Source organism: Cricetulus griseus, chromosome 6 (assembly GCF_003668045.3).
Source record: "Cricetulus griseus strain 17A/GY chromosome 6, alternate assembly CriGri-PICRH-1.0, whole genome shotgun sequence".
Taxonomy (NCBI): Eukaryota; Metazoa; Chordata; class Mammalia; order Rodentia; family Cricetidae; genus Cricetulus; species Cricetulus griseus.
The window spans coordinates 68,667,603-68,688,846 of record NC_048599.1 but is presented as its reverse complement, the minus strand read 5'-3'; the positions used below and the strand labels follow the sequence as shown (position 1 = coordinate 68,688,846).

At 35.2% G+C, this 21,244-nt stretch overlaps 1 protein-coding gene across 3 annotated transcripts in view; it reads left to right on the top strand.

The window, feature by feature from the left end:
- The window catches only part of Kif18a (kinesin family member 18A), a 56,204-nt gene that overhangs the window by 10,444 nt on the left and 24,516 nt on the right, over positions 1–21,244 (top strand). For 2 of the 3 annotated variants that reach the window (XM_027422297.2, XM_027422298.2), the window contains exons 4-12: positions 916–1,020; positions 1,641–1,751; positions 3,532–3,729; positions 5,715–5,891; positions 7,110–7,184; positions 7,396–7,508; positions 11,211–11,373; positions 15,360–15,524; positions 19,897–20,018. In XM_027422297.2, the coding sequence (XP_027278098.1) occupies positions 916–1,020; positions 1,641–1,751; positions 3,532–3,729; positions 5,715–5,891; positions 7,110–7,184; positions 7,396–7,508; positions 11,211–11,373; positions 15,360–15,524; positions 19,897–20,018 (1,229 nt within the window). The remainder of the gene's footprint in view (positions 1–915; positions 1,021–1,640; positions 1,752–3,531; positions 3,730–5,714; positions 5,892–7,109; positions 7,185–7,395; positions 7,509–11,210; positions 11,374–15,359; positions 15,525–19,896; positions 20,019–21,244) is intronic. The other variant, XM_027422299.2, reaches the window with a different exon arrangement.

The following is a 21,244-nucleotide window of genomic DNA, read 5'->3' as shown; positions in this document are numbered from 1 at the left end:
AGTCAAGAGTATCTGCTACACATTAGAAAAATAAGATCTAGAGGAAAGGTGTCTACTCCCTTAAATAAGTTTATTACATTTTAATGATGTTATTATTGAGTGTAGAGATATACCAGAAAAAGAAAAATACTGTGGACTACTAGAACATGAAAGGAAATTCCGGTACATAGACACCTGCTATGTCGCATTGTAGGTCTGTGTGTATGTTTTTTTTTTTTTTTTTCCAATGCTTACGATCATATCTAAAATGTAATGAATCTTAATAATGCAGAATGCTTTCCCAAAAGCTCTATCACTAGCTCGGAAAAATGTTTTTTAAAGGCCTGGTTTTATGATTTGTCTTAATTTTTTTCAGAAGTCCTATTTATCATCCCATTAACAAATGCTAAATGTTGTACCTTTCCTAGATCCTTAAAATGAAGTCAATCATGCGATTTCTAATTATTATTTGTACAAATCTCTTTTACATGGTCCTGAAGGTAGGAAATTAAGATGTGTGTTCAGTGTAGAATGTAAAGAATAGCCAAGCTTCAATCCTTACTCTGCTGTTAATTTTATAGCCATGGGCAAATCACTCAGGCTCTTAGTTACTTCACGATTCAAATGAGAGAGACTATTACTAATTGTATGTTAGACTGAAATTGAAGGATTAAGTGACATAAATACACCTGTTTCTGACGAGGTTATGTTTAACATTTAGTCTCTGAAATTGGTGTGTTTTGCAGAGGTAGCAAAGCTGGCTTGTCTATATTTTGTCGGAGTTGTCAAATCAGGAATTAGTGGTGAGAATATAATAACTCCAGCATTAATATTCAGTTGTAAACTGATGTGATCAAAATCTGGGGTTGTAAACCATCAGCCAGCAATGTCTTGTTATTTAGACTCTACTGTTATTGTGGTTCTTTTTATTTTAAGGTATATAATGAACAGATTCGTGACCTCTTGGCCAATTCGGGGCCACTTGCTGTCCGGGAAGATGCCCAAAAAGGAGTGGTTGTTCAGGGTCTCACTTTACACCAGGTGTGTTTACGAATGTCTTTTGTTTCTGTTAGAAATAGCAAATCTGCAGATTCCATTTCTACCAGCTATTAGTTTTACTCCACTGTGTTTGAAATACAAACAAACTAATAAACTTTAGGTTGAAGTGAATTAATTACAAAGGTTCTAAAGGCCTAAGTGATTCGTCCAAAGTCACAAAGATGCTAGCAGACTAGAGACCAGACTGAGGATAGCTTCATTCTACTGCCTTTATTAACTATTCTTGTTTCATATTCTTATGAAATAACTGAGGGATATTTTACCTGCTAAAAAACTGACTGAAAATTTATTATTCTGTAAAATATGTTTACATTTTTCATCTTAGAGAATAGATTTTACTTCTTGCTCCTTATATATCACCAAGTACTAAACAAATGATAGTCAATATTTATTAAGAGTAAATTCATAGAAAACATTTTCTTTTACCTTTAAAACTATTGTTTGATAAGCAAGTTTACTGAGGGTCTAGGATTTAGCTAAATGGTTGAAAACTTTGCTCATATTCATCAAGCCTTGGGTTTGAGTTCCTGGCACTTAAATAAAAGATAGTTGAAAATTTAAAGATAGATTACTAAATATTGCTTTTCTATTTGAACTCCTAGCCTAAATCCTCAGAGGAAATATTACAGCTACTAGACAATGGAAACAAAAACAGAACACAGCATCCCACCGACATGAATGCTACATCTTCTCGTTCCCATGCTGTTTTCCAGGTATCTGGCCTTTAGGCTATTATTCCTAGGTTGGAATTTAACATAAAGCCAAGTGCATGAATAATTTTCATATGTGACAAAAACGTGTAGTCTATAGACATCTATTCCTTAGCACTTGCTTAATTTGCCACTTTTGTTTGCTATTTTACTTTGTTTTATGTCATAATCTCATTAAATTGACCAGATTAGCTTTGAAACTCACTGAGTAGCAGTGGCCAGCCTTGACTTTGGTGCCTTTGACCCAGGCCTCCTGAGTAGCTGGATTGCAGGCACTGTGACACTTTGCCCACTAAAGCCTAGTCATTAGCATGAAGAGTATATTCCATATAGTACTAAGATGCCTCCCCAGCCCACTTTGCTCTTAAAAGTACTTCAACATCAAAAATATTTAGAGTTGAGATGACGTATATATCAAACACATGGGGTTCTACTTTTGTGACTTGCAGAAATTCTTTTTTTTTTTTTTTTTTTCTTTTTTTTTTTTTGGGGGGGAGTTTTGAGACAGGGTTTCTCTGTGTAGCTTTGGAGCCTATCCTGGCACTCGCTCTGGAGACCAGGCTGGCCTCGAACACATAGAGATCCGCCTGCCTCTGCCTCCCGAGTGCTGGGATTAAAGGTGTGCTCCACCAATGCCCGGTGCAGAATTTCTTGAAAATAGAGAATATATTAATTAGGGAGTGGTAAAGTAAAAATGGAAGATACTGACCATGTAATCAACTCCATTCAGTAGTTTCATTGATCTTTTCTCTTCTGTACTCTTTAGAGAACTGTTTATGACAATGGGATTTCTCTAGAATGTATTCAGCCTTTTCTGTCTTCATCTCTCTTGCACCTATCTTGTTTCAACTGCAGTGTAGAAAGCAATGGAAGATGGTTATGTAAGTGAGGTAGCCCAGTTGGTAGAGTACATACCTAATATACATGAAGTCCAAATTTTAATCTCCAGTACCAGTTAAACTGGGCACTGTGGCTCACACCTGTAATTTTGGTGTTTCATAGGTAGAAAGGAGAGATTCTGAAGTTCCAGGTCATCCTTGACTTGTAAGCTTGTGCCACATGATCACCAGTCTCAAAAAAAAAAAAAAAAAAAAAAATCTTTTTGAGTAGATTTTACCTTCCTGAGCAGCTAAAATACTTGATATGAACAAATTATAAATGGACAGTTCATTTTCACTCATAAGACTGGAAGTTTCAGTCTGATGTCAGCTGGTCCTATTACTTTGGGACATGCTGAAGCAGCACCTCTTGAGTGGGATGGATGTAACTTGGATGTAAAAATTAATAGGAATAGAAAGGAGATAGTATCCTATTCTTCCTTGACGGAAATACCACCCTTGATCCAAAACCTACCATTTGCTGCCCTCTTTGCTTTTTGTAAAGTATAAGGGACAATATCATAGGCCCATGTTGTTCTCAAACGACTCAAGTGACCCATCCACCATAACCACACACACACACACACACACACACACTCACTTCCCCACAAGTAGCCTGTACTACATATTAGGTTTCCATCTAGTGTCATCAAGGTAAACAAGGCAGTTAACACATGGGCCTTTGGGCAGCCTTTAATATCAACACTCATATACAAGTCTTCATTTTCATATTTCTCTCAACCAATAATTCTGGTACTGATAACTATCAGGCAGATAATATGTGGTTGTGCTAGTTTTTAAAAGGAGAATGACTTCGTCTTTGTGTATATGTAGTTTTTGAAAATAAAAATTTCCTTTAATTTTACTAAATTTTATCCTCATTTTTCCCTATTCTATAATTTAAGATTTATTTGCGACAACAGGACAAAACAGCAAGCATCAATCAAAATGTCCGTGTAGCCAAGATGTCACTCATTGACCTAGCAGGATCTGAACGGGCCAGAACTTCTGGTGCTAAAGGGACACGATTTGTAGAAGGCACAAATATTAATAAATCCCTTTTAGCCCTTGGGAATGTTATCAATGCCTTAGCAGATACAAAGGTAGGTAATGTATGTTTACTTGCTAAATGTTTTGAAAAATAGTTTCCGGAGCATGTTGTAGATATAGATCACAGACATAAGTGACTCTGGGCTGTCAAATAGTGCTACATGAATGTCATTTAATATTTTTTATTTTGTGAGAGGGTGTGTGTATGTGGGTGTGCATGCATCTTTGTGGTACTTTACAGGACTGAACCCAATACCTAACGCGTGCTAGGAAAGTACAGCTATCCCTGGTTGTTTTTTGAGACATTGAAGGTGTTACTTTTATTTAGAATAATATATTTTAAAATTATTAGGAGGACTTCTTAAGGGAATAAGTTACTAAAATTACATGACCATTGAAAAGCAGCAAGTTTTACGTTCAAAGTTGAAAATTCAAATTTTTGTACATGATAAAATAATGATTTGTAAAGTTAAGTTGTCATAGTAGAGGATATTTGCCATAATTCCACCTCTCTACTATGAAGGTTATATGATGATAGCATTGATTTTTAACATGAATGAATCTTTATATAAAATTTGTCCCTTTACCAAGTTTCGCACGTTAAAATGAGAACTGTATCTTTAATATATCTTTTTATTAAATATTAAGTATTCTAATAAATTTAAGTATTTAATGAAATATTTTATTACATTTATGTACTTGTATGTGTATGTATGTAGTCTGTATGAGCACACCCTTCCATGCCATGTGGAGATTAGAAGTTTGTGGTTGGTTAAGTCTCTCTTTAAAAATTAATAGAACTGGTTTTATAAAGGATTCTTTTTTCCAAATGGAATTAGATTCATAGGAGAGTTGATAAGATGATATGTATTGCTTAATCCTACCTCAACTTGATATTCCATGCTTTGTTGGTACTCATGGGAGGCCTGCCCTTTTTTGAACTGAAACAGGGGAGGAGTGGATTGGGGTTAGAGAGAGGAGTTAGAGGGTACAAGAGGAGAGGAGGGAGGAGAAACTGCAGTCAGGATTTAAAATAAATCAATAGATATAATTAATTTTTGAAAGAAAGTTAACAGTTATAATCTGGCCTGGGAACCCAACATGTATGAAACCATCCTATGTGTGTATGTATGCAAAAATGTAACAACATGCAGTCTCTGGTATATGGAATAAACAATGCTAATATACCTATCAATTTTAGAACCATTGATTGATCGAAAATCATTGGTGGGAACAGTCACTTAGAGATTTTTGGAGGATAAATGCAACTTTGTTTGTTTTTCTTTTTATGTTATCAACACCTTCCTAAGTGGCTAATAAATAAGAAACAATGTTTATTTTAAAGAAAAAAATGATGCACATCTTAAGTATGTATCTCATGCCTAGTTTCCCTGTTATCTTAGGTTTTTTGTATTTGGGGTGATTTTTGTTGTTGTTGTTTGGGAAGTTTTAGTTTTGGAAATATAATTTTGCTTTGCCATCGAATCTATCTACCAAGAAGGTAGGATTATAGCCAAATGTTGCCACACCAACCTTTTTTGTCATCTTTTCAAATATACTTAAAATGTCACCATAACTAAAAAACCAATCTTGATAGTTGTTTTGTTGTGAAGTTTATTCTTAGAGATGTCAATTTCAGATGACATTGTAAATTTTTTTTTTCTTACTATGTTGTATACATATGCAGGATATTGAGGTCAGAGGACAGCGTCTCAGAGTCAGTTCTCCCTTCTGCCATGTGGGTTCCAGGGATTGCACTGAGGACTTGAGAGCAGACACCTTTCTCTACCTACTGAGGCTCCTGACAGCTATAGTTAGGACTTTCATAATAGTCACTGAGTACTCAAGATTCATTTGCCTCAGTCAAACACCAGTTATGTCATTGGGCATTGCTTAAATTCTTCTAGGGACATAGTAGCCAGTTTTCATTTGTGTGTGGAAAATGAAATAAGAATTCTTGTTTTGTTCTAGGGACATAGTAGCCAGTTTTCATTTGTGTGTGGAAAATGAAATAAGAATTCTTGTTTTGTTCTTACAGAGAAGGAATCAGCATATTCCTTACAGAAATAGTAAACTTACTCGCTTGTTGAAGGATTCTCTTGGAGGAAACTGTCAGACTATCATGATAGCTGCTGTTAGTCCTTCCTCTTTGTTCTACGACGACACATATAACACTCTTAAGTATGCTAATCGTGCAAAAAACATTGAATCTTCTGTAAGTGTATTTACTTTGACTTTGTTGTGAGAGTATTGTATATATGCTATTTTTATAACTCTAATTAAAGTATTAATTAGGGTCATGTTCCTGTTAATGAAATTGGCAAGATGAGTTAGAAATATTCTACCTGATTATTGAATGTTAACTTACACTTTTTGCATCTTGATTACTTTACTGTGGATGTTGTTATTCATTCTTATGGGTGCTAGAGTGCTTGCCTTTCTTCTCATCATGGCACATGGTGTTTGGATAGCATGATGAAGTAATTAGCCAAGGATTTGATATATTTAAATTTATTTTTTTATTTACTGTAACAAATAATTATGGGTGATATTGTAATTTATCTAAGCACCAACTAATAATACCTACTTTGGTGTATAACATTCTTTAGGAATGAATTTTCACATACATAATATTATGCTAAATCAAGGAGTGTAACAGTAACTACTTAGAGAAATGTTCTTTGCCTAAATTTTGGGATACTTTAAAAACATACAGGTGAAAACATACCTACTTTAAAATTATAGTGCCTTGGTTTAAAAGAGACCTCAGTTAAGTTGGTATGATGCCTATCAGCTTGACCACTCACTCCCTTTCCTCCTTTAAGTGTCTGAAGATGAGCAGTATGACACCCTGTGAGAAATGTCCATGTACTATTTATATAAAAGGCCAAACTATATGAGTGTACAAAGATTTTCTCACATTTTTCATGTCCTTACTCTAACCCATTGTGAAGTTTTCTAGTTTTGTTTTTATGCTCCATTTTACATTTATGTGGGCCAAAGCTTGAAGAACTTTAAGTACTTGATTCTAACTCAAATAAGAAATTTCTGTAATACTAAAAATTATGTAATTTTTTCCCATTATTCTATAAATGTCGATGGGTTATACTATTGAAGTGAATATGAAAAGTAATAAGAAACTAATATGAACTCAAGTATAAAATAGAATTCTGAATTTCTTGAACAAAAAAATATAGGCAATTTTTATTGTGCATTAGTACTTAGTGTATTTTGTCAGTAAGCCAATTTGTTTATAATTTTATATACATACTCAGCATATTCTCATCACAAGTTTTAAATGTCATAATTAATCATGATGCTCACTTATAGTTGTTAAAAGTTCAATATTGGTAGAGTCAAATTTGTGAGATACAATGCCACTCTGTGCTGTCTTGACTGTGTGATTATAATCATAATTTCTCTCTTTTGGCAGTTGAAGAGCAATGTCCTTAATGTCAATAGTCACATATCTCAATATGTAAAGATCTGTAATATGCAGAAAGCAGAGGTATGTCTACTGTTCTCAGTGATATGATAATGACCTGCGGTCCTTCCCTTAAGGGTTGCTTTATTCCTTATTGTTCAAAATTTAATGCCTTTCCTATTACAGTGGAAATCTGGTTTATGTGATTATTGTTTATAACCGAACTTTTGCTGTGGCTATGTAAAATAGAGACAAATAGTTTGATTTGTATTTTAATTAGTGTTTTCTCTGCTAGATTTTAATGTTGAAAGAAAAATTAAAAGCCTATGAAGAACAGAATGCTTTGACTGACAAAAACGACAGTGCAAAATCAGTACATTCAAACACTCAAGACAAAGAAATTAAAAGGTAAAAAAATCTCCTGAAATGGATAATTATAAAATATAGTCTTACTGTATTAATCATCACTTTATTATGTATTATATATTTATAGCTACATATACACACTCACTTGAATTCAGAAAATGCCCTTGTTTGTTCTTTGTATTTGACCCTTTAGAAAGCAGCTGATGATGTTACAGATAGAAAAACCAATAGAAAAATCTAGTTCTGTCATCTGCGAAGTTAGTTCATTTTGAATGGTACTTTTTTTGCTATTAGTACTTGAATAATCTTATGAAAATATGGTCAGTTCTTATTGGTCCTATATAGACCTATTAATTCACTTGATAATTTTAAATTATTAGCTGAATGAGCTCTGTAGTGATATAGAATGATAGAATAATATTTCCTGTCCAAGTTGACCCACTATCTCTTTTCCACCCCTCAAGATTTGTATATCTTAGTCTGTTTTCTCTAAGTCAACTTGTAAACCTTTCATAATTGATAGATAATAGTCCTTTTGAATACTATGTTATTGACTGCTATCATTTTGGTTTTCTCTCTAAACTTTACAGCTTTGTAGATTATGTTTAGTTTTAGAGTTTTTTTTTCCTTTTAAAGATTTTATTTATTTATCATGTATACAGCTATCTGCCTGCATGCCAACAGAAGGCACTAGATTTCATTCAAGGTGGTTGTGAGCCACCATGTGGTTGCCAGGAATTGAACTCAGGACCTCTGGAAGAGCAGTCACAACTGCTGAGCCATCTCTCCAGCCTGAGTTTTAGAGTATTAATGTCAACTGATTACTATAGCTATCTTGTAATTAGAATTAAAAGAGGTACTGTTTCCTCAATTGCAGAGTAAGAACTCCCAAATTATATTGAAATAATTGTGTATGTGTGTGTATGTAGGAAAGTAGGTGGGTGTAAGTCAGGAGACAACTTTTAGGATACAGCTAGTTTTTTGATTCCATTGTGAATTTCAGAGGCTGAACTGAGGTCACTAGGCTTGTCCAGAAAGTGCTTTTATCTGCTGGGCCATCTTAACTGGCCCAGAAGTAGTAGGCTTTGTCCTGTATTTTCACACTGCGTTATTTTGCAAACATCACATATAACCCTGACAGTTATTTCTATGGGTGACAAAAGTCAGTTTTGAATATCTCATTAGGTTTCCCTGTGTGGTTTTAAAGTGCAAGGGCACTAAGCGTACTTGTTTTTCCCTTATGTTGAAATTGTTTACTCCCAAGTAACCCATTACATTATTTGTTATTATTTTATTTGAGATGTAAATTTTTAATTTCACTCAAATTCTCTTATCTTAAAAAATACATAAGTGTTTCCTTGTTCCTCATTTGTTTGTTTGCTTGTTTATTGAGGCAACTCTATATAATCCTCGATATCTTAGAACTTGCTTTGTAGACTAGGCAGGCCTTGAACTCAGAGATCCACCCACCTCTGCCTCCAGAATTGGGATTAAAGGCATGTGCTACCACCTCCCTCCCGGCCCTCATTTATTCCTACCAAAGAAAACTTCTATTCTGATGTAATATTCTAGTTAATATTTAATTTTGTTAGTTAACCATGACAGTAGTGTTAATACAATACAGGTTTCTTGGGTCTTAAACTACCAATTTTCAAGAGTTGGAGTAGTTACTTTCATAAATTTGTCAACAGTAACCATGTGTAATTTGCCAGTTAAATTCGAGTCCCAGCTACTTTGGATTCTGAGGCAGAAGATTACAGTTTCAAGTCAAGACTGGGGAATTTAGGATGATTGTTATCTCAAAATTGAAAGTATAGACACAGTTATGGTGATAGAGCTCCTGAAAGAGTGCTTGCCTACCATGTAAGGCCCTAGGTTCAGTTCCAGGTGCTACAGTTCTGGTGGAGGAAGGAAATTAGGAAACATTTTTGGAGTTATGACTTTAATCATTCACCTCTCTATGTGTCTCTGTCTCTCTGTCTGCCTCCCTCTCTCTCTCTCTCTCTCTCTCTCTCTCTCTCTCTCTCTCTCTCTCTCTCTCTCTCTCTAAGATTTCTAATTGTATATGTGGGGGGAGTTGTCTGTGTAGATCCTTATGTTCATATGGGTACAGGTGTCCAGGGAAGTCAGAGACATTGGATTCTTCTGCAGCACAGGCAGGTTATCCTTCCAAAATTTTGGTTTCCATAAAACTTCAATAACACTTTTGTGCAGTTTCTGAAGATAGTGGGAAAATATGCAGTATTTTATGACTCCAAATTTTTGTAAAGCCAGTTACAAAAGGGAATCATAAAAAGAAAATACTTTTTTTTTCTAATAAGCAACAGTTGTAAAAATTCTACTGTGAGTATACCAAGGAAGTGGTATGGTCTTGTGTCTTACCTAAAATCATTAGTGTAAAATTTTGTTTCTAGTTAGTTTAAATATTCTAAATGACTGGAAAATACTTCCTCATTCTCTTAAGATTTATTTCTGTTATATTTTATTTTATTTTAAGATACTACCTTGAAACTCTTGATAATGATTACTTTCTTTCCTTAGTAAACAGTAAACACCAAGTAAAGTGTTTAGACCACAGAATTCCAAATTTGACAGAATTCAACTTTGTTTAAAAAAGTTATGAAAATTAAGATATTGCCTTGGGGTATAACCTAAAGATAATGTATCAGTTCATTTCCTGGCACTAGCATTGGTATAATACAGTACAGTGAAATCACAGTATCTGCGTGTGCTTCCTATGAAATAGTCATCAGCGGAACAAAATTGCAGGGAAATCAATGTGCTGTGGTTTATCTTCATTCTCAGAGAGTCTCGTTAAGAACTACTGACGTAAGTTGGCAGTACCTTTACCACAGATCCTTACAAATATATCCAAAACTGCCCAAAGAACATTTATTTTTAAATGCACAGACTTGATTTTATTTCAAAGGCTTTGTAGTTAATTTTCTTAGATAATTTTGCCTGTGTGAGACTGTGTGTAAGATTAAAATATTGTTGGGACTAGTGTTCTGTTTGTCCTGGAAGTTGTCAAACTATGCATTTCCTCAATTTTTCATAGGATTTATTCAATTTTGAATCGCTGGCTCCTTGGGGTCTAATCAACTCCACCAATTTGATTCTTTATTTTGCCCTTTGGAGAAGGAAACCACAACCACATTTCTAGGCTTGCCACACTGTTCACTGGATGTTTTGGGTCCTGCCAGTGTCAGTTGACTTTTCGCCAAGCTGTAGGGGGTACCTAACCTTATGGTGAATTTTTACTATAATAATCTTTGAGGCTAAAACTGGCTGTTTCATTTTCCCTAGGGGGCCATGGAGATGCCATATGATAATGCCTCCTATTGCTTTTTCTTCACAGTAAGCCAACACCACACAGCACGTGATGCTCTGTTGTTGCTAATGGGACTGTGAGAGTTCTCATAGTACAGATCTGGGTTATCATCCTTTCATTTTTGCTACACAGTAAGACTACATATGATAAAATACAACATATTACTAATATCAGAGGCCTTGTGACACCAAAATATTTAAATAAAATGGTTTTCTTTGAAGTTGAAGGAAACCTACAATAGTAAAAATAAAGTTGATACTCCCTTCTAAGCACTTTTAAGGTAGTAGAAAGTTGTTCTTTCCTACTGCTCTTTATCATTGAGTACAGTCTGAATGATATGTGTCATTTCAGTGAGCTGTATATTAGATAGTACAAATTTAAGGAAATAAAATGGTGTGTTTTGTTTTTGGTAGATTTCAAGAAATTCTGAAATGCTTGTTCCAGAATCGAGAAGGAATCAGGCAAGAATATCTGAAGTTAGAAATGTTACTTAAAGAAAATGAGCTCAAGTCATTCTATCAACAACAGTGCCATCAGCAAATAGAGATGATGTGTTCAGAAGACAAAGTAAAAAAGGTATTTAACTACTTTATGCCTAAACTACAGGGAACATGGAAATCTAATAAGAAATTTAATAAGCACCATTTCTTACTCACCTATTCTCTGATAAAATTGGAAATATTGGAGGAACCAGAGGAAACTTTGAAAAGCAAATGTTTAGTTGCATTTGTTCCTCTTTTGAGAGCCTGTGAGTCCTTAGGGACAGGAGAAGCAGCCTGTTCAGACACGGGTGACACTTCACAACTTAGGCCAAGAGGAGATTTTTTTGTTATTATTCAGAAAAGAATACTTGATCACTGATCTTGCTAGGCGTTACTGCATGATCCTAATGAAGAGAAGACCAACTTCCTGGTATTTTGTAATGTTTGTAAATGCAATGGTGAGCTACTCTCTCCAACTACACAGACTGCTCTCACTGCCTTACCTTTGATTTGAACCACTGACAATGCAATGTCTTAAAAACAAGAACCTTCAAGTATAGCTAGAAAGTTCCTAGATCTACACCTTCATGCTGTGGAAGAAAGAGATGTATCAGGGGAAAAAGGCAAGGGGTAAGAAAAATTGTCTCATCAGAAGAATTGTTAATGGTTATAGTCTAAGCTTTAACAAAATATGGATTTTTCTTAGGAAATATCTAAAGTTGACAAGTAAAATGGCATCAAACCAGAGCTACCTCTGGGAAACCTAGCAAAAGCAATGTAAAACTACCCTGGGAAATAAACCATCGACTCTCTTACATTCACCATAAATAGGAGTCAGCAGACTTAACATTTAAGACAGAAAGAAACTCCAAGAATTTACACACTAGAGTAATCTAGTGGGAACTGTAGAAATGAATAGTCTTCATAAAAGAACTAAAGAGAAAAAAATCAAAGACACTATCAATAAGGAATACATGGATGTTGAGGATCAGACCATAAAAGCAAATGAAATTTTCAGATATTAAGGGATTTATTCACTAGAACTTAAATCTCAGGTTATCATACAGGCAATGTTTAGGCAGTTTGCATATATTAGTTCACTTCATTGTCAGAAAACTCCATGAGGTATTTAATATTCTCCTTTCTAAGCAAGGCCATGGATAAACCATTTTGTCAGAGGTAGTACATGACCACAGGTAGCTGAGCTATGATTTAAGCTCTAGTATGCTAATGCTAGAATGTGTGCTTTAGTTCTGCTTTTTTGTATGTTAGATACTGCAAAAATTGGTATTTCAAAACTGGAAAACAGTTCTAAGAAATTTAAACCAAATATAACAGATAAAGTGTGGACAAGATGTTCTCTCCTTTTTTCAGTCCAGGAACCCAGCACTTGAATTGATGCCTCCACGTTTAGGATGGATCTTACTTACTCAGTTAAACCTGTCTGGAAACATCAGAGAACTTTCCCATATGTTTTCAATCTAAGGTCAATGGTTCTCAACCTGTGGGTCTCAACCCCTTTGAGAGTTGAACACCCAACCTTTTCCCAGGGGTCACTGAAGACCATTGGAAAACACAGATGTTTACATTGTGCTTCATAACAGTAACAAAATCACAGTTAGGAAATAGCAACAAAAATGATTTTGTGGTTTGTCAGCTCACCACAACATGAGGAACTGTGTTAAAGGCCCACAGCGTGAAGAAAGTTGAGAACTGCTGTCTTGGGTAATTCTAAATCCTGTCAGATTGACAATCAAGATTGTCATACCATATTAGTGATGAGTTTCTTTCTTGCTTGTTTGTTTTTGTATTTGCACAAAGTAATATTGACACCTCAAATTTTAGAATCATGTTTTCAGTCTCAATGGGGAAATGTGCCACTTTGATGTCCTGAATACCCATCACCATAAGGAATGTATTTGATGAGCATTAGAAGTCAAAAGTCAAAAATTGTACCTTTAGAGTTTTTCAGCTAGAGCCATTCTAGGGTTAAATATTGTCTTCACATCCATAGATGACTTCTTGCCCACATTTCTGGAGTCACAATAACAATTGTAAATGTTAAGGCAAAGTAAATGTAATTTAGCCACGACCTTCAAGTGGGGATAACCCCTTTATTATCTGCATTTTTCAGAAGATAAAGTGACTGAAGACCCATTGAGATTGACTTGCCTGAGTTTTCCCACTTTCTGAATAGCAGAAGTCAAAATGTCTCATCACCCACTTCCTGCTGTAGCACTCTCTAAGCTTCAAAGTTAGGCCCCTTTTCTACCATTAAAACTATCTAGGACTTCCTAACCTTTGTTTATAGAGACTCTGCCACCAATACTGTATTAGAAATTAAATTCAATTTACAGAAATATTTGTTTTGTTATAGTTTTGTGAAGACAACTGATTATTTCTAAAACAAAAGACAGCTTGGGAGAGCAATAGTGCTTTACATCCTTCCAACTCTATGCTGTCTTCACAACAGTTACATTCTCTTATCTGCTTCTGTGATAATCTGTAGTGACCTTATACCTTGATAGCTCCTGGAACACTCTTACTCTGATGTACCATTAGGATTAAAAAGGCCGACTGGAGAGATGGCTCAGTGGTTAAGAGCACTTATCACTCTTGCAGAGGACCTGGGTTTATTTTCTCACACCTATGTGATGGTTCACAGCCATTTGTAACAAATTCTATCAGCATCAGGAATACACATAGTGTATGTTCTTATGTCCAAGCAAAACGCTCATATACATTCAAACGTATCAGTCTTTTAAAAATTTTGTAAAGAATTAAAAATTATTTTGATCCAATATATTCACTGAAAAGACCCCAGGAATTTTCATATGAAAACTACAGGTGCCTTTAAGTTGGCACCAAAGTTAAAGAACCTTTGCGGTGTAGCATTTGTTGTGTTAGCATTTTGTATTTCATCCTTTCTCTTTTGGGAGAAGACAGGTACTTTGTTTGTTCAAACAGCTGTTTTGTTTTGCTAAGGTCTTGCCATGAGAAAAAAATGATTTAGGATATAACTAGACAAATGACAATAAAGAGCTAAGAACCTTGATGAGAATGACAGTATTTGTCAACCACTGTCCCTGATCATTTGACTCTAGCCCCCTGTGAGTTTTCTTTTCCTTGAGCATCTTGTTTTCCCTAAAGGGAAGTTAAATGTATAAATATCTAGACTCTGTGGCTTAATGGCAACCACACTGACTTAACACTATTTACAAGCTAATACACACCAAAATGAAAATGCTCTTAGTTGCTTATGTTACATACCTGTAAATATTAATTAATTTTTAGAAACACCAAAAGTAATGGTTTATTACCTACGGAAGACAGGGTCTTTGACCAAGTACACACAGCACACAGCTCTGTCCTTTATTTGATGCCTGTGCTCTGCAAGTGTCCTAGTTTCTGAGGAATGATTGTTTCACATATACCCATCATATATAGTAATTATTTAGTTCAGTGTCTGTTGGCAAATTACCAAAACCAAGCTATGCTGACCCCTGGTTCCCATGTCAATGTGCATAGCCTTTGGGATTGAAAAAAAAAAAAATCAGAAGACCAATTCTGACCAAAGATACTCATGAAGATGTAAAATACCAAAGACATTAAGAGTGTCCATTGTGGTTCTCAGCCTGACTATAGGCAAGGTTGGATATTGATAAATCTTCTGATACTTTTTTCTCTGTCATTTAGAGCAGACAAATCAGTAGAGCTTTTTTTCTTTCTTCATGTCTTTCAGATTGAAGACAAAAACAGAGTGTACATGCTTTTTTGAGTAGGGAAATCATGGAATTTATCTAACCTTATATGAACTTTACAAATGTATCATGCAAAAAAAATTTTACAGTTTTCCATTTGACCACTGTGTTCCTTAAAGCCATAAAATCCCAAGATGTAATTTTATTAAATAACTCACAACTGATTTCCTATTTTGCTATTATATTTTAATAGGGCAATAAATAGCAGCATGGCTTAACATATTGTACTGTACCAGCTAGGAAAATATAAGGCTTTTTGAGTGTTGTACACATCAAATATAAAATTAGCTATATTATTAAATACAATGTTGTGTTTCAGGCCACTTGCAAAAGAGATCACAGGCTTCAAAGGTTGAAAACTGTCCGCTGTTTCCTAGAGAAAAAGAAGGAAGAGGTGTTGAAACAATTTGATGAGAATACTAATTGGCTTCATCGAGTGGAAAGTGAAATGAGACTCTTAGGTCAAAATGGTGACATCCCAGAGGTACGAATATGTGTATGTGTTCAGATTGAATCTTAGAAACTGAGCTCCTTAAATTTCTTGTATTTCATGTTGAGTAAATATCTTTCATATGGCAACTGTTCCTATTTTTCTGAGATTTAATTAGTTCACTTTACTGTTTTTAATGACTATATCCTCAGCTTACTAATTACCTAATTGGTTTGTGGTTTCTGCTTGCAGAAGGGTCAATTTATTTTTAAGTGTTTTTTAAGTAACTGTGCTTCATGAAGTAACTCTTAAGTATTAAGCAATTCTGTTTCAACTAGTTGAGGCTTCCTCATCTAGGCCTCTTTAACTTTTCCACTCACAACCTTTTTTTACCTTAGCAATGTTTCTGTGATCCTGAATATATAAGTATGTAATAGATATACAGATCAAGAGTTTACATGTTATTATAAATAATAAAGGAATTTATTTTAAAGCAGTAGTTCTTTGGGGAGCGAGAATATGTGTGTATGTTTACCATTTATTAAAGGCAGAAGCAAATTTGAATACTAATGAAATAAATGGTCCTTTGTTTTTTGGGGGTTTTTGTGGATTTTTTTTGTTTTTGTTTTTTGAGACAGGATTTCTCTGTGTAGCTTTGGAGCCTATCCTGGCACTCGATATGGAGACCAGGCTGGCCTCCAACTCACAGAGATCCACCTGCCTCTGCCTCCCGAGTGCTGGGATTAAAGGCATGGGCCACCAACTCCCGGTATTAATTGGTCGTCTTAATAGGGCAGCTTTTCAGAACTCATCAGGGTTTTTTTATGATCTGGAATAGCAAGAAGGTCACCATTTTATAATGCATAGTACAAAATGGCAGAGGTTTACTTAGGGCCATTTTAGGAATGATTGGAAATTATTTCAAGATACCAGTGAGGCAAAACTTATTTACTGATGTTTTATGAAACTCAAACAACATCTCAAATAGCACTTTGTAAAATCAAGCATAGAGTAGTACAGATGATACAAAAAATTCTTAGATGCTGAGGAACAACAAAAAGAAAGTCTTTGTTTTCCCTAAGTAAGCCATTGTGTTTCTATAGAATAGAAGCCTTTGTATGAACAGTAAAAACACTACAATTCTTAATGTGCAGGAAGTCTTAAATGAGGGCCAGGGTGGTTCAGGCGGCTTTCATTGGCATTACCCCATGCAGAGTGCTATGTATTAAGGACAAGTTTTACAATGAAGTTGTGATTTGCTGTGAGAGATTTGCTGTATGCAGCCAGAAATATATCTTCCTATTTACACATTTAATGTTGAATCAATTTTTGGTCATTGTGAGTTCAAAACCTTTTACTATGGCTATATTACTCTAAGTGTCCATATTCAGGTGCATGGCCCTATGTAGGAGTGCACCCACCAGTTAAGAAGCTAGGAAGTGAGTAATTTAAGTTTTAAACTTGATACATTCATTTAAAACTTGGCTAAAGTATTTGTAGTTTTAACATATTGCTTACCATTTTCAACTTTGTAATGTTTATAAAGTTAATATCATTTGAGTTATTAACAATTTAGTTTTTTAATATGCTCACATACAATTTTTCAAATAATCTAGAATTTTTGTTTGTTGAGAGATCTATGTATCCTTGGCTGGCTTGGAACTCAGTATGAGGACCAGGCTGGCCTGGAACTCACAGAGATCCACCTGCCTTTGTCTCTCCATTTCTGATATTAAAGGTATCTACAACACTCTTCCTATCCTAAAACACTTGTATCAGTATTTTTGTACACCAGATGCTAAGCCATTACTTTTAGTCCTTTATATATTTCATTACAAATAACACAAGAAACAGGACACTTTTAGTTCTACCACCCTACTCCTTAGTTCTGTTTTTCATAAGATGTTAAACAGCTGAAACAATTATCTAGTCATAAGCACTTATTTCCCATATAAACAAAATGTCAGGTGACTTCACCCGAGAGACTTACCCAAGATCCTGTAACTGATGATAAACACTACTTTTTTATGAGTTTGAAATGAATGCTGTTTTCACTATAACTTCCTTCATTATCTATTTTTTAATCCCATGTCTTTATCTAGCAGTACCACAGTCATAGTTCAGACTACCACACCCCACCCCACTACCACTACCACCGTTATCATACTGCAACAGTTGGCCTTTCTGTTTTTCTCTACTACAACCAAACCAAAACTTTGAGAGCTGACACTGAGATTATCACTCTTCAGTGCCCTGCCCCTACTGTAAACTATGATGACTGACCAAGCCTGGCATAATCTGGCACCTCATGTTTCTAAAGCTGGCTGTTACCTCCCATTGTACTCTCTACTTCAGTTGTTGTTAGCTGACTTGTACTTCTTGTTCTTGTGGTCTTCTCATCTGATGTGATCATTGGTATACTGAGAGAAGAACACAGTAAAATTTCAATCTTACAGTAAACCCAGGATGTGTGATTGATTGGGTAGGAAAAGTGGTTGCAGAGGATAAAATGTCAGAAAGATCTGGCTTTCATTGTTTTGTTAGGAAAACAGTTGGAACTATTTGGAAAACATGTTTGCACACTTATGATTTTCTAAGTGAAAAAAATAAGGAGATCGTGGAAGATGAATCAGTTCAGCTCTCACACTTTAGTCAAGTAAACTGATCTCCATAAAGGCCATGTATTTGGCTTGAGCTGACATTTGTTTCAAGACTGAGCATATCCCTAAAAATCAAATGACTCATAGGTCAATCCTCTAGACATATCCTGGTTCCATAAAAAGAGTTTTATCAAAATACATGATATATTTCTTGAAGTATAAAGGTGAATTATGTAAATGAATTGTGCTGGCTAGTTTTATGTCAGCTTGATGCAAACTAAAGTCATTTTTAAAGAGAAAACCTCAATTGAGAAAATGCCCCCAGCATTCACCTGTGGGCAAGCCTGTGGTACATTTTCTTTAATCTCAAAGGAATATTTCTTTGTCTAAGTTCCTACTTAGCACTGGTATAGGAAGTATTTTTATTTTATTTTATTTTATTTTTTTGGTTTTTTGAGACAGGATTTCTCTGTGTAGCTTGGAGCCTATCCTGGCACTCGCTCTGGAGACTAGGCTGGCCTCGAACTCACAGAGATCTGCCTGCTTCTGCCTCCTGAGTGCTGGGATTAAAGGCATGTGCCACCAACGTCCGGCCAAAGTATTTTATTTTTAACAAACCTGATAAGGAGCCTACATTCTTTGTCATTACTAAAATAGTAATACTTGATGGCTCCTCCTTTGGTCTTGAACATAATAAATTGATAATCATAGGAATAACCCCAACTTCCCTCCAAAAAAAATCTAAATCTGAACTTTAGACAATCCATGTTTAACTGTAGACTGGAAAGGAATATGAAAAAAAAATCTAGCTGGAATATCAAAATTTTTTTTTGCTAGAAGAAAATTCCAGGCATCGTTCTACTGTTTGATTGTTTGCTTACCAATCCAAATGTCATCAGAAATACACTTTTTCATTTCATAATTAAAGATGCTAAAACTGCTGGTATTTTCATACTTCTCTGTCCCCTCTGAGCTGGTATTTTTGTATTTAGGATTTAGTGAATTTCAGGAAAAATGAGTAAATTATAAGTGGCAAATTAGAGAGTACTTGGCCCTAGGATCCTAGACAGAAGAGCATTGAGGAAAATGGGAATATTCAAAAGAATTTATTTCTAAGATGAAGCTTGTAAGAAGAGTATAAGAGGGGTGTCGGTGTGTGTGTGTGTGAGAGAGAGAGAGGGACAGACAGACAGACAGACAGACAGACAGACAGACAGACAGACAGACAGACAGACAGACAGAGATGGGTGGGAGGGAGAAAGAGAGAGAATTGTATAGCATGCAACTCAACACTGGCCTATATACTGAACTAACCTGATTACAGTTTATCCTTGGATAAACCTTATCTTCTAGTAGAAATGGAACTGCTGAGTGATTAAGTAGCATTGTTTTTGGTCAGTGAACAAAGTGTTGGAAGATAGGGGTTGTCCGTCTTTAGATATAGTACTCAAGGAATGCCTCTTTTGGTAGTAGCATTTAAATAAAAACTTCTGGTACAACTACTTTCACAATATTGTGAACAAATTGGATCAATGGAGAAGTTGTCATCATAATATACCTTTTTCCAGATGCCTAATACTGATTTTATGAAGAAATTTAAACTCTCACCTTGCTAGTAAGTTCTAGACTATGTATGCCTAGAACTTGCCTAGTTTTATGCTCAGCTTGACACAAACTAAACTCATTTAGACAATAAGCTTTCTTATTGTCTAAATTTCTCAACATGTTTTTTTATTTATTAAAAAGAAAAAACATGAAATAGGTTACATTAAAGTTAGCCTAATTCTTTTAAAAATCTAAAATACATTTTTCATTATTGTCCCTAGGTACTCAATAAAGATCTTCATTGTCACCAATTTCACCTCCAGACCAAAGACCTGAAAACACAAATGGCATACATGAAGGCTCTAGCCTGTCTCCAAGAGCAGCAGCATAGTCAGACCGAGGCGTAAGTACATGGCATTAGGCAGTCTACCAGTTTTACTGCTGCAAGAAATTGAAGTTTGTCTGATAAGGAATTCATTAATTTGAATTGTTTGTCAGCATCAGTAAACACACAGGAAGAAAACACTGAGATGTAAAGGACATGGTTCTTTCCTAATAGCTAATTTTTCATAGTACTTTGTAGTTTTTAAATTAATTTTCTCTTTTATGATTTTGGTTTTGTGCTAAAAAAAAAAAAAAAAAATTTAAACCCAGTCTTCAGATGAATCTGGGTCCCATACCCAATGCCATAGCCCAGTCTAATGAGCCTCACCCGCACCTTGCCGAACTCTAGCTTGGACCAGGAGACATATCCTGTTTGCCAGCCCATACTTCTATAGTCACAGGAGACATGCAACCAACAGAAAAATCCATGTACTCAGATCTCATTACTATTACTAGCTCTTAATGAGCATCAGGTGCCTTGATTATTTTATAATCTGTATGAGTTAAGTATTTTTCTTTGGCAGTTTCACGAATGTACACAATACATGCTGACCATTCCCACCATCCCCACCTCTCCCATCTCAATGCTGTCTTCTCCCCCTTCTTCCCTATAGACCATCTTTTCACCTTTGTCTGTATTGGTTTGGTTACCCAGCAAGTTTAACCAGACCTATCTGTATGATCATCAGTTTGGAGCTATCCACTGAAGTCTACTGGGCTCAGCAATGGATACACACACAACTGAAGACAGCAGTTCTTCCTTTCCCAAATTCTTATGCCAATAATTTAGCAGTAACTGGTTACGGCACCTTGAGCCCCTCTCCCTTCCTCAGTTGATTGTTGACAAGGCTAATCTTGTGTGAACCCAGTGTTGGTAACAACAATTTTTTTTTTTTTTTTAATTTGGTAACAACAATTTTTAAAGTTTTAGGGTCACAATGGTTGTATTGAGTATAGAGGATAGCATTTGCAACATTTCACCCTATCTTCCAGCTCTGAGATACTGCCAGGTTCTTCTTTCATAATGTTCTTTGAGCTTCAGAAAAGGTAGTATAAATCTCTTATTTAGGGCTGATCCTTCAGCCATCACTTCTTCTCAGCATCTTTGGCAGCTGTAATTCTCCAAATTCATCATTGTTCACTACAGAGAATTCTCTGACAAAGGTTAATAGTAGCTTTTTATGCATAGGTATAAATATAGAAATTTATAAGGCATATAAATGCAATCAATTTAGTTCCACAGTA